The sequence below is a fragment of the Protopterus annectens genome, chromosome 7.part0 (genome assembly GCF_019279795.1).
Source record: "Protopterus annectens isolate FY-2018-M chromosome 7.part0, PAN1.0, whole genome shotgun sequence".
Taxonomy (NCBI): domain Eukaryota; kingdom Metazoa; phylum Chordata; order Ceratodontiformes; family Protopteridae; genus Protopterus; species Protopterus annectens.
This window is the reverse complement of record NC_056739.1, coordinates 394,116,864-394,129,134: the sequence shown is the minus strand read 5'-3', so window position 1 is coordinate 394,129,134 and position 12,271 is coordinate 394,116,864. Positions and strand designations below refer to the sequence as shown.

Below are 12,271 nucleotides of genomic sequence, written 5' to 3'. Positions count from 1 at the left end.
ATAACAAATAAGATCCTTCAGGTAAGTTTTGCTGGTATTAAGAGATGAGGTGAATTCAGAGGTAATGACAAAACTATTCACATGCAGAGTAGACACTGAGACAAGAGGAGGGGGTGACATATGGATCCAAAGGAACCCCATCAGTGTTGATAATAATGATGGTACTCTATAAAGCACTTTTTATTTTGACTCTCTGATGTTCCTTGGCATGATGACTATAAACTCAGGATCAGGGCGCATTCAAAACGTAAACTGCAAAAAGTGGAGAATGATATAGTGCACTGAACAAACAAACATTTAATCTATGGAATAGTTTGCTTTTATCAGGACTAAATCCTTCATTAGATGTAACATTAATGTCATTCAAATATCTGTATAAACAAAACATCATCATAAAATTTCCATATGGATTTATGAATACGTTAGCCCTTTTCATTTAATAATTATTCTCAAAAATAAAAATCCATTCTACACATCTACAGAATATTTCTAAAACATTAAGCTAAGGTACTCATTTTATAAATGTTTAGTGTCCTGAGTTGCAAAGATGCTTTAATAAAACATTTTGATCAGATGTATTTGACAAATGTCAGAACTTGCCAGTAACACTTTCTTTTCTAATATAACTCTGTACATTACAACTAATACAAAAAATATAAAAGAATGAACATGGTGAGGTGACCATTATTGTCTTTTTAATATGTGCCATCCACAGTTTCTAATAATCATCATCATCAACCCCCTTTTTCCCTATTTTCTACATGGAGTCAGGGCATCATGTCAACTGTTGCCATCTCTCTTGATTCAGTGCTACCCTTTTACTTTTTTCAACAGTCAGGTCTGACTATTTCATGTATTGTCTCACACAATCCATCCATCTCTTTGCTGGATGCCCTCATTTCCTCTTGCCTTCTTCCTGTCTATCCCAAATCTTCTTCACCATATTGTCTTCTGCTTTTCCACAAATGTGCCTGATCCACTGTAATCTGTTCTATTTGACCTTCTCTGCAATTGGAGCTACTTTGGCTTCTGCTCTGATGTCCTCATTTCTTTACTTGTCCCACAATGTGCACCCTACCATCCACATGAAGCATGTCATCTATCACCTCTAGCTTCCGCAACTAATCTGCCTTTATTCGTTAGGTTAATGTACCAGATAATAGTACTGGTTGCACCACTGTTTTGTACATCTTACATTTCAACTTCCTTGTCATTCTTCTGTCACACACTACCCCTGACAGTCTGTGCCAATTGGCTGCATCCCCTTTGATTCTCGCCTTAACGGTTACCAGATGGTTAAGATCTTTATCTCTCCCACGCACAAGGTTAGATCCTGACCTCTGGTCAATGCCTGCATGTAGTTTGTATGTTCTACATGGGTCCCAAAAACATGCCAAGCATTTCCACCTCAAACTCAGCCATGTATGGAGCTGTGGGCAGCAGCTCAGGATCTAGATGGTGCCCTTTAGGGGGAAGAGTTGTACAGACCAACTGCTTTGGGCATCAACTGTGGTGCACAGTATTGTCAAGGCAGATGAACATGGCTCATGGACTGCATGCTGTGACAGAGATAGCCACTCGATGGTGGAAAAATTGGCTCTAGGTAATTCGGTTGTATTGACTAATGTTGCCACAGTTTCTAATAATATTATGTTTGTGCTCCAATATTCCCTTTACAAAATTTATTTTATTTTATTTATTTATTTTACATTTGTTGACCGGGCTAGTCTAGCTGGATACATGTCCTTTTTCAGTAGAGGCCCGGGGAGAAAAGCTCCCACAGTTAACAGTAGTATCACCAAACAATTAGATACAATAAACTACATTAATATAAAAATAACACAGATAAGAACATCTAAATATACAAGCTGATAGTTTGGTAAGCATTTGTTGAGATGGTCATATGACATAGATACCTGTGGAGGTAGAAAAGTACTAGATAAAGCTTGAGAGGTAGAACAGAGATTAGGTACTAATAGACCTATTGGAATTAATCAGGGTTGGAACATGGGCATAACCATTGAGACTTAAGTAATTCTCTGAGATTAGTTTTGAATAGATTGAGTGAGGTCATGAGCCTGAGGTTGTTGGGAAGGGAATTCCATTGCTTTCCAATGGAGTTAGCATAAAGAGCATCGCCGCCCATGTTATTAGGTTTGATGGTTAATATCTGAATACTGTTTGAGGATCGAAGGCTACTTAAGTTGGTGTAGGGGGTCAGGATTTTGCTCAGCGAGGGGGTTTTCTCTGGTTGATTAATTATTTTGAATGCTTCGGTGAGTTGGTTTAATTTAAGAAGATTGGGCAGTTCCAACCAGCCGAGTTTCTTGAGGTTGAGGCAATGGTGGGTACGATAGGGTGTACCTGTTACAAATCTGGCAATATGATGGTAGGTGGTAGAGAGGTTATTAAGCTCATGTTTGTTGAGGAATGATAGTATCGGTGAGGCATATAGTAGGGTGGAAAGGAGATGGGTACGAGCAATGGTTAATTTAGCATGAGGAGTAAGAAAGTTCTTGATTCTGTACATAGAGCCAAGTTTCTTGTTAACTGACTTAATAGTTTGGGCAATGTGCATGTCGAATTTAAGCTTGTGGTCAATAGTGACACCTAATAGTTTGGTATAGGGGACGGGCTCAATGATGGTGCCATTAAAGGATTCCACAAAAAAGGTCCTCGGATTGTCAGGAGGGGGTTCTTGGGGTAGTGGATTGGTGGATGTGGGGAAAAATAGAAGTAACTTGGTTTTAGTCGGGTTGAGTATGAGTTTCCGGTCGGAGAACCATTTTTCAACTTTGGCAAAACATTGTTGGGTGGCTGCTTGGAGATTCTGAAGAGACCGATCAGAACAGATCAGGGTTGAGTCATCTGCATATTGAATGCAGGTGGCTCTGGGGATGACTGTGTGGAGATCATTTATGAAAACAGAGAAAAGAAGGGGACCAAGTATGGAGCCCTGTGGAACACCAATGTTGTTTGAGAGCAGGTGAGGTAGACTATTTTGCCATTGGACTGCTTGTTGCCTGCCAGTGAGGTAATCCTTAAACCAGCTTAGGGCTGAGTTGTCAAGATGGAGGATTTGTAGGGTGTGTAGTAATAGCTGGTGGTTAACCATATCGAAAGCTTTCGATAGGTCGAGAAAGAGAGCAGAGGATGTTAGTTTTTTGTTACGGTTACTATTGACTGAGTCGACAAAGGAGAGGAGGGCAGTGGTTGTACTATGATGGTGGCGGAAGCCATGCTGGGTTATAGACAGGAGATTATTGAGGGTGAGGTAGTGTAGGAGTTGTTTGTGAACACACCGTTCCATAATTTTAGCTATTGGAGACAATATTGCAATGGGTCTATAGTTAGATATTTCTGTGGAGGAACCTCCCTTATGAAGTGGAATGATGTATGAAATTTTCCAAATGGGGGGGATGGTAGCCTCAGTTATAGATCTATTAATCAGGATTGATATAGGATAGGCAATGACATCAGACGATATTTGTAGGTATTCCGCTGGGAGGCGATCGGCCGCTAGGGTGGGCGGTTTCAGTTTTTTTAATAGGGTACGAATATAGGAGGTAGAAACTGGTTGTAAGTTAAAGGAGAGAGGAGGTGTGTCATCAGGAAGTGTTAAGGAGGGGGAAGAGGTAGGTAGATGATTGGCTAGGGACTGGATGGTCTCAGTAAAGAAAGTGTTGAAGGTGTTGGCTACCACTTCTGGTTCTTGACCAGTGAGATTCTCAGGGGTTGGGGTAGTTGATTTACCAGGATGGAGGAGGTTATTAAAACCAGCCCAGAACTTTTTTGGGTTAGTCTGATGTTTGTCCTGGAGGTGACAGAAATACTGTTTTTTGTCTCGAGTTATGTCCGATTTCGTAGAGTTTCTTAGCTGTTGAAATATAATACGGTCTAGGGGAGTTTTGGTAGCTCTCCATTTGTGCCAAGCCTGGTCGCGGAGTTTAATTTTTGCTTTGGTTTCTCTTGTTAACCAGGGAGCTATGCGGTCTTTGGTTCTAATTTGTCGATTTGGGGCATGAGAGTGGAGAATGTTTAGGAATGTGTCATTGAAGTATGACACGCTCTCGGCTAGGGGTAGAGTATTTAGGATAGACCAATTGCAGGATTTTAGTTCCGCAAGGAATAGTTCTGGGTTAAACTTTTTCCTATTTCTAACAAGTTTGTATAAGGGCGGGTTGGTACAAGAAAGTTTGTGTTTTAAAATGTAAGTGACAAGGTGGTCACTAAGGTCATTAGGGAGGGTACCAGTGGTATAGTTGTTCGGATCTTTATTGGTGAGAATCCAGTCAATCGTGCTCTCTTTTTGCTGAATATTACCAATTCTAGTTGGAGATGTAATATTTTGGGAGAAGCCATATAGATTGATTGGGTGGGGATTTGACTTGGCGGAGCAGTGGGACCAGTCAATATTGAAATCCCCTAGTACTATAGTTTCTTGAGGGTAGTTGGTGGCTAACCAACTTAAAGTTTGCTCTAGGTTTTCAAGGTTCTTCCCTGGTGGAATATAGATTACAACAAGATTGATACATTTTTGGGTGTTAATGCAAATCTTTAGTGCAATAAGTTCTGTGTTAGAGACCTGGGGAGGATGCAGTGGGTTCCTAATGATGTTAAATCTGTTCTTAAACATTACAGCTATACCTCCGCCCCTTTTGGTTATTCGATCCATCCTTAAGATATTATAGCCAGGTGGAAGAATTTCTTCATCCTTTGTGGCAGGTTTGAGCCATGTTTCTGATAGGCACATGATATCTGGGGAATGTGTGGCTATCATAGCATGTAAGCTATGTACTTTATTGTTTATGCTTCTCAGGTTTAGGTGAAAGATGAGGAGGGAGTTTGTAGGAGTTTGGGGTAATGTTGAGGTGACAGAATCTCGATTGGTGGTAGGGCCTGGATTCGGGTGAATGTCACCATGTTGGGTAATACATTGTTTTAGGTGCTCTAGGAATCTATGGAGTTTGCATAGTAATTTGAGGTGAGATTTATTTTTGGTTGAGCTAGGGTAGTGAAGGGTTAGATGAGTTTTATAGAGACCTAGTGTTTTTGCAGGGTGGAGAGAGGGTACTATTGTGTTAGGGGGAAAGTGTGTGTGTGTGGTAGTGTGAGCCTTGGGAAAGGGAATTCCAAAGAGTGTTTGGTGTTCTTAACACAGAATACAACACATTAGTGATTCAGAACAACAACGTTCTTAAACTGCAGCCTACATACTACTTGATATAACACTAGTCAGTGCCTGGATATTTAAAACAATTCTCATTTTTAATCCAAGCACAAAAAGTATAGCTATAACATTTAAATGGGTCTATATTAGAATCTCGAAGCCTTAATGCTTCGAATTACTAAAGATTGAACTTTAGTGATCGAAACATTAAACCATCAAAATTCTAGTAGACACTATTAAACAAAAAACAAGTAAGGGGCGTTTAGGTAGGGGGCAAGCCCCCCTGCACCCCCCACACCCACTCTACTTAAATATACCAACTCTGAGATCGCACTTCAATGAAGTATGGTGCGGAAAGGGAAGATTTCCCTTTTCTACACTGTAGCGCGATCTTGGAGTTGGTATATTTAAGTAGCAGGGGTGTGGGGGGCAGCCCCCCATATGGGGTGCAGGGGGGCTTGCCCCCCTGTCTATACTCATTAGTTTTTTTGGGGGAGGTTAAAAATATTTTTATTGGGTTTGATTGTTTAATAGTTCGATGCATACAGTTCGATGTTTATGCATTTGAACTATTAAACTTTCGAGATTATAATATAGACCCCATTTAAATGGCCTTTTTATTATTATTATTATTATTATTGTTATTATTATTATTATAAAACAAATTTATGTTATCACAGTTACACTTATATTGTTCTCTCTTCTAAACCCCTGTGTATAGATATCACAAATTCTTCTCTTTGTGTTATAGCTAAGAGCATAGGTTTCTCCCATACAACTTTATCATTTGCATTGTCACTGCTGAATAATAAAACCAGTTGCATTTGATAATCTTGTCAGTCTCAGGACTATTAAAATTGTAAGTTGTTTAAAAAAGATTAAAATGATGTCCTGGTTGATAAACGTCAAAGTCTATTAATATTAGATTCTCTCAGTCTCAGCATGCTTACTGTGTGCCTCTGAGCAAGTCACTTAACCAAATAGTGCCCCTGGGTCATTTCTGATGAGGCAGCTGGGCATACTTCATTAACAAAAATATAATAAAAATAAAACAAAATTATCTATTAAATATGGTAAAAAGTCAAAGTTCTCTACCTTCTGAATATTATCATCCTCATTTCGGAATAGGTTTTCCTTATAGCCATGTTCTAATAATCAGTAAACCTCCTTGGTAATTGTCAAACCCTACTTTGACCTTTTTCTGCAATTCTTACTGTTTTCAAGAACTAACCTTTTGATATACATTTCCTGAAATGGAATGGATGACAACTGCTATAATATAAAACATTGTTTGCAATAACATATTACTAAAAACTGTACTACCTAAAACCATGTCTTATAAATCACTACATTCAAAAAAATCTTTTTTACAGTGAAACACTTTATATCAAACTCCAGAAGTGAAAAGATTTTCTTCATCCAATCATATTTACTGATGTTTCAATCCCTTAACAATAACAGATGTCAATAAAACTTTTAAAATATATTTCAGTCCCTGCAAATACATTTTTGTCAAAATCACATGACATACAGAGAAAATGTGTAAGTGCGAGCATTCCCAGTGGCCTATGGGAAATCCCACATCAGCACACTTCAGCATCCTAAAGAACAAACCCATTTTAAAACTCTTCTAACAGATGCTAGTTAGTATAATTGCAGTAAATGAAAATTCAGTTGAAAACAAGCATAAGATATCAAGTTTCTCATAATGAGAAATGTATATGGATAAGGATCACTACTAAATAAGATATCCATTGAACATCATATTCCCTTAAAGACAAAAATTCTGGGGATGTTATTATTATCATTATTATTATTATTATTATTATTATTATTGCTACTAACATTTTAACTGCTCGTTTTAAATAACGGTCAATGAAAATACCTGCTGTTTAGTAAAATAACTACTTAGCCTATCAAAAAAATGAAGTGTAGCAAAGGATTAAATGAACATTTGTGTATCTTGGGAATGCAAAAGGGTCTGGAGCAATACTTGTTATAAACATGCAAATACCTACACTGCATAGGGGAAATTCATTCAATATGAATTCCTCAGTAACAGCCCTCTATTCCTTGTTAAGCAGTCTTTTCCTTAAACAGGACTCCTCCATCCTCTTCATAGATACTACTGCCAGACACTATATCCATCAAGGTGCATATATACCATATCAGCCATTTTTATAACAAAATTAGTTGTTTTACTCAAGTCCCTAGAAACTTGTTAATCACTTAAACTGCTGCTGAAAAAATTGTTCCAGATGTTAGCACTGCCTTTACATTGGATCTCTTTCTTAATTAACATAGAGTGATAATGAATCTAAGGTTTATAGTAAGATAAAGTCTAAAATATATCAGCTTCGCATGAGGACTCAACAAAATTAACCAAAAAAAATAATTAGGCTTGCATATATATGCAACTGTGTACCAATTTCTGATGCATCTGTACAAATGGTGTGCATACATTTCAAAACTTTAAAATACTTTTCAATTTTAGGCTCAAGGCCAAGTTGTAACTTTAGTTCACAGCACTAAAAGTGTCCATAACTGCAACATCCTTTGCCATTTGTAGGTGTGCATATACTGCGACTTTCTGCTCCACTTGTTCTACTGACAGCAGATCTCCTGGCCTGTTCGTAATACTTCGTATTTACTGAACCCTAAATCACTTTCAGAAATCTTGGTTAACTGTCAAGCATAATCCAAACTTAAAAGGAATGTGTCAGGATGAACCTCCTCAAAGATGCACCACCAAAACAGTCAGATCTTTATTAACCATGAATTGCATCATCTCTTTTTTATCTTTCGGCCCACATATTATAATTCTGAACACATTCAGGTTTCTTGAGGCTACAGACATTATTGTTTCAATCTCTTTCTATATACTTCCACTGGAAGATGTCACCATTTTATAGTCCAAGTCATCCCTATTGAGCTGCTGAATTTATACATTCTTAAATTTCTGATCTTCCTTACTCACATTTACTTCCAGCATATCAATACAATGTAAGGAAAACGCCTTATTTTCAAAATGCTCCATTCTGCATGGCAGAAAAAAATATATACAACTTAAGTGAAACTTTTGCTGACACCTGTAATGATGGCACCCATTACTTTACATACAGTGACAGCAGAAGTAAATTGTGTACCCATTTACCCTCCTTACTGGGACACCAGTTACATTACATACAATGCTATGTTCATCTGTTACCATCTACGTTTCATACTGGGTACACCTTCTATGGAATGCTGCTTCTTTCCCATTCAGTCAGTCTGACCGTTCCGTGCTCTCTTTAAGATTATCATCAGTTCAAAACCTACCAGCCACACAAGCAGTCTATTCCAAGAGTCCACTAATGTCTCTGTGAAACAGCACTTTCAGTCCAGGTTAAAATAAATACTCTTCAGCTGCATATGCAAACCTCTCTTCCTCCTCTGTCCTCATGCCTTAGTTTCAGCCTTCAGTCCTTCCATACACATTGTGAGAATCCATATGGTATCACCAGCTATGAATAAAAGTCCAACAGTTCCAAAAGCTGTTCATAATGCCCTTTCCTTTCCAACTGTGCCATAAGACTTTTGAGCAACCATTAAAAGCTTTCCAGTTCTTTCAAGTCTTATTTCCTGCAGGGTCTCCGCAGTTTCAGAAAGATTTGTCAATGTGATATTGTTGGAGAGAGATGTGAGGATATTAGATCTTCAGCCCTGGCATCTATGCCTATCACTATAGAAGGCAGCTCCATTGGCTATTTCCTCTGTTGCATCAATCTGTGCTTGGAGGTTCTTGGTGGACATGATAATTAGTTCTCAGTCCTTTTCAGGAAATATATTCTCTAGTCTGGTGTACTGCAGCTTGTATATGACATTTGGGTTGTTGTTTTTGAAGTGCAAGGTGTTGGACTATGCTTCTTGAACTTTAGCTGCCATTTACAAAGGCTCAGCAAGTTCCCCTTATAGACTTTCCAGGACTGTGGTCCAAATCATTATGCCATTGTAGGATAGATTCAGTTTGTCAGCAGTCCTCCTTTGACATATCACAGATGGTTATGTTGAAGAGCTAGGGCCCAGTACAGATACCTCTGGCACTTCATGTGCCCACTCATCATCCCCTTACTTCTTCACTCCACCTTCTCCCCTGGAGCCACTCTCTCATCCATTTCCTACACTTATTTTTGACTACTATACTTTTTAGTTTTTAAATAACCTTTAATGTGGTACAAAATCAATAGTCTTTCCAAACCATAGGCAGACCACAGCCCTAAGCACTGTTTAGGTTTGCGACTTGTCATCTGTTGAAGACCAGACAGCAGTGATAGTAATGTTCCAAAGTTTGAAGCCATGGAGCTCACGGACCAATATATATATTTCCGGCATCAGCATAATTAACAGATGGCCATTGTGGAGAGTATTAAGCTTTACAGATGTCATTCTCATTTTGTGTCACAAGCGTGCTTAAGATATGCAATATAGCACTGTTTTTTCAGCTCCCTATTATGCTGTCACAGACGCAGGTTGTCAAATGTGTCTTTGTCGAACTGAAAAGTGCGAAAAGGCAAAATAACGAAGCGTCTTTTCAGTGAATTCTTTCCCTGGAAAGAATTTGCTTGGCTTCTTTTGCTACTTTGCCATTTTTGGCACTGTAGTGCGATCTCAGAGTTGGTATATTAAGTAGGGGGGTGTGGGGGGTGAAGCTCCCCACATTATGTAATGTTTTACAGTTTTTTTTTTTTCTTTAGGAACAGTGATTTTTTTTTCCCTTGGAAAAAAAATTGCTGTTCTGAGGTTTCAACGTTGTAAGCTCTCACTTACATGGGGTCGATTATGTGTCGTTCGCTCTTCTGAGCATGCAATATCATAATATAGACCTTTTTTCCTTACTATCTCTACTTGTACTTTCCATGTCAGTAATAACATTTACAATAAGTTAGGTTTTAAACAGTCATTTTTAATTTCAGTGAAGCAGTTGTCAGAGCACAGAACAACAGCTACTTGCTAGAAGATTCTGAAGTTGGGAAAGGTACACAAAAAATGTTATCCCCAAAATCTGACCACCAATGCTTTTCCTTTATTCTAGTTTTTCCAACATTATGCTGAAAATGGATCTGCAGTATGAGAACACAGAAAGAACAGAATTGCCATCTGCCAACATGGACATTATCTTTAATTTTTTATGGACTCTTCCTGACAAACACAGGATATATGATCACACACGACAAAAACATTTGTGAAGCAAAACCATCATCTTACAAAGTGCCATTTACACGTTCTGCTGTACATACATGTTTTTAACCTAGCAAGCACATTTTTAAAATAAGAACTATATGGCATTAAAGGGATATGTGTATTCTAATAGTATTTAAAGTATAAATTAATACAGTAACCTCAATATAACAAATGTGCATCTTAATTTCATAAATTTAGTAGTTTTTCCTAAGAATAAATGTTTTGTATTATGTTTTTGTGAAACTGTTGAAATAAAGCTTTTTACCTAAATTTTAGACTGTATGCAGACTTGTTGCTGACTAGTCATGTGACAGAGTTTCCCTCCTGGTTACCACTTTGGGGATGTAAAGATCACAAGTGCTATGCACTGTTAAGATTTTACCTGAATATGAGAGGTGTTACGCTAATAAAGACCCCAAGAGCAAAGTCAAAGGGTTGATAAAACACATCCTAATCTACATGCTGTTTTCAAAATGTATTTTGCTCAGATTATTTTATTCATTGTTTTCTGTACATTTGTGTTTTGTTGCTATCACAAGCCACAAGAAAATTGTTTATTTTGCTTCCAGTGATGTGCAACAGCTGCGACAAACAAGGAGCAGTTAAAGAAACTGTCTAGGAATTTGTGATTAATCCAGTAAACTAATATGTTTTTCCTATTAAAAAACAGAGACCAGCAGTTATAAATAAGTCATCTGTTAGCAGCTAGAATCATTAGGATTACTACTAGTGGTGCTGCGGTGGCATTGTTGCCTCATAGCAAGACGTTGTCCCGTTCGATTCTCAGCTAGAGCGTCTTCTGTGTGGAGGCATATGTGAATGGGCGTGCCTTCGTTGAAGGCTATGCATCAGGGCTGATAACTCGGCACGTAAAAATCCTCTACCAAACATTAGTGGACCAGAGTTCCGTTGTGGTGACCCCTAACCGGGATAAGCCAAAAGACACAACAACAACTTTGCAAATATTTTTAGTCTAGTGTATCTCGCTGTTAGAGTTAATGAAACAGTAGCATATGAACTGAACATGTTTTGATGCCAACAACTGAACTTGTCATCTCACAAGAATTAAATTACATGGAAGGATCATGCTAGATTTAATGGTTGAGATAAATGATGCACTAGTTAGAGAAAAAAATCTAAAATAGCAATTTTCTGGAGCAGCCAGCTCAGTTAAGAGTGGTGTTCATGTCGTACCAGAGAGTGTAATGTGAATGCGCCAGAATGTCATGGTATAAATGTGCAATTCAAACGGAATGTCAGATGTCAAACACATCTCCACCTATGCATCCTGAGCTATATGCAGACATCATGACTTCTAAACAATTCAAACCATTCACATCCCACTTCATGTGACTACCCACACAAAGTTTGGAATAAAAGAATTATCATATCACCCTACATCTGTAACATTTGGCCAACTCAACTTTACTATAATCCCATACCAAAACACCCTCACATCTCCCTAAAATATGACAAATACACAGCCAAAATGATTAGAACCATACTCGACGTTGTACCTAAACTTATTCTCAGCAGTGATATTCACCCTAACTCAGGTCCCAACCATAGTCTAGACAGTATACCCTTCCAACCCTACAACCAAACCTACCACATACCAAATTTCCCTATGAAGAAATCAGACCTCTTAATAGTAAATATTAACATTTGAAGTATTACAAACAGAATCCATGAACTACATGCAGCTCTTTACTTATATTCCCCAGACATTGCTCTAATCACTAAAACCTGATATATCCAACAATGAAATTCTAGCCCAGGATATAATATACACACTAAGACAAGACTGAATGGCCAAAAGGGGTGGAGGATATTCTATTTAAAAATAACCTCATTCTTGAAGTCACAGAACTTAATGCCCCA

General features: G+C 38.1%; 1 protein-coding gene across 2 annotated transcripts in view; it reads left to right on the top strand.

Annotated features, from left to right (window-relative positions):
- Window positions 1-10,665, top strand: part of GOLT1A (golgi transport 1A) — a 53,185-nt gene extending 42,520 nt beyond the window's left edge. The window contains exon 4 of one of the 2 annotated variants that reach the window (XM_044076074.1): window positions 10,242-10,665. In XM_044076074.1, the coding sequence (XP_043932009.1) occupies window positions 10,242-10,395 (154 nt within the window). In that variant the 3' untranslated portion in view covers window positions 10,396-10,665. The remainder of the gene's footprint in view (window positions 1-10,241) is intronic. The other variant, XM_044076076.1, reaches the window with a different exon arrangement.
- The last annotated feature ends 1,606 nt before the right edge of the window (window positions 10,666-12,271 follow it).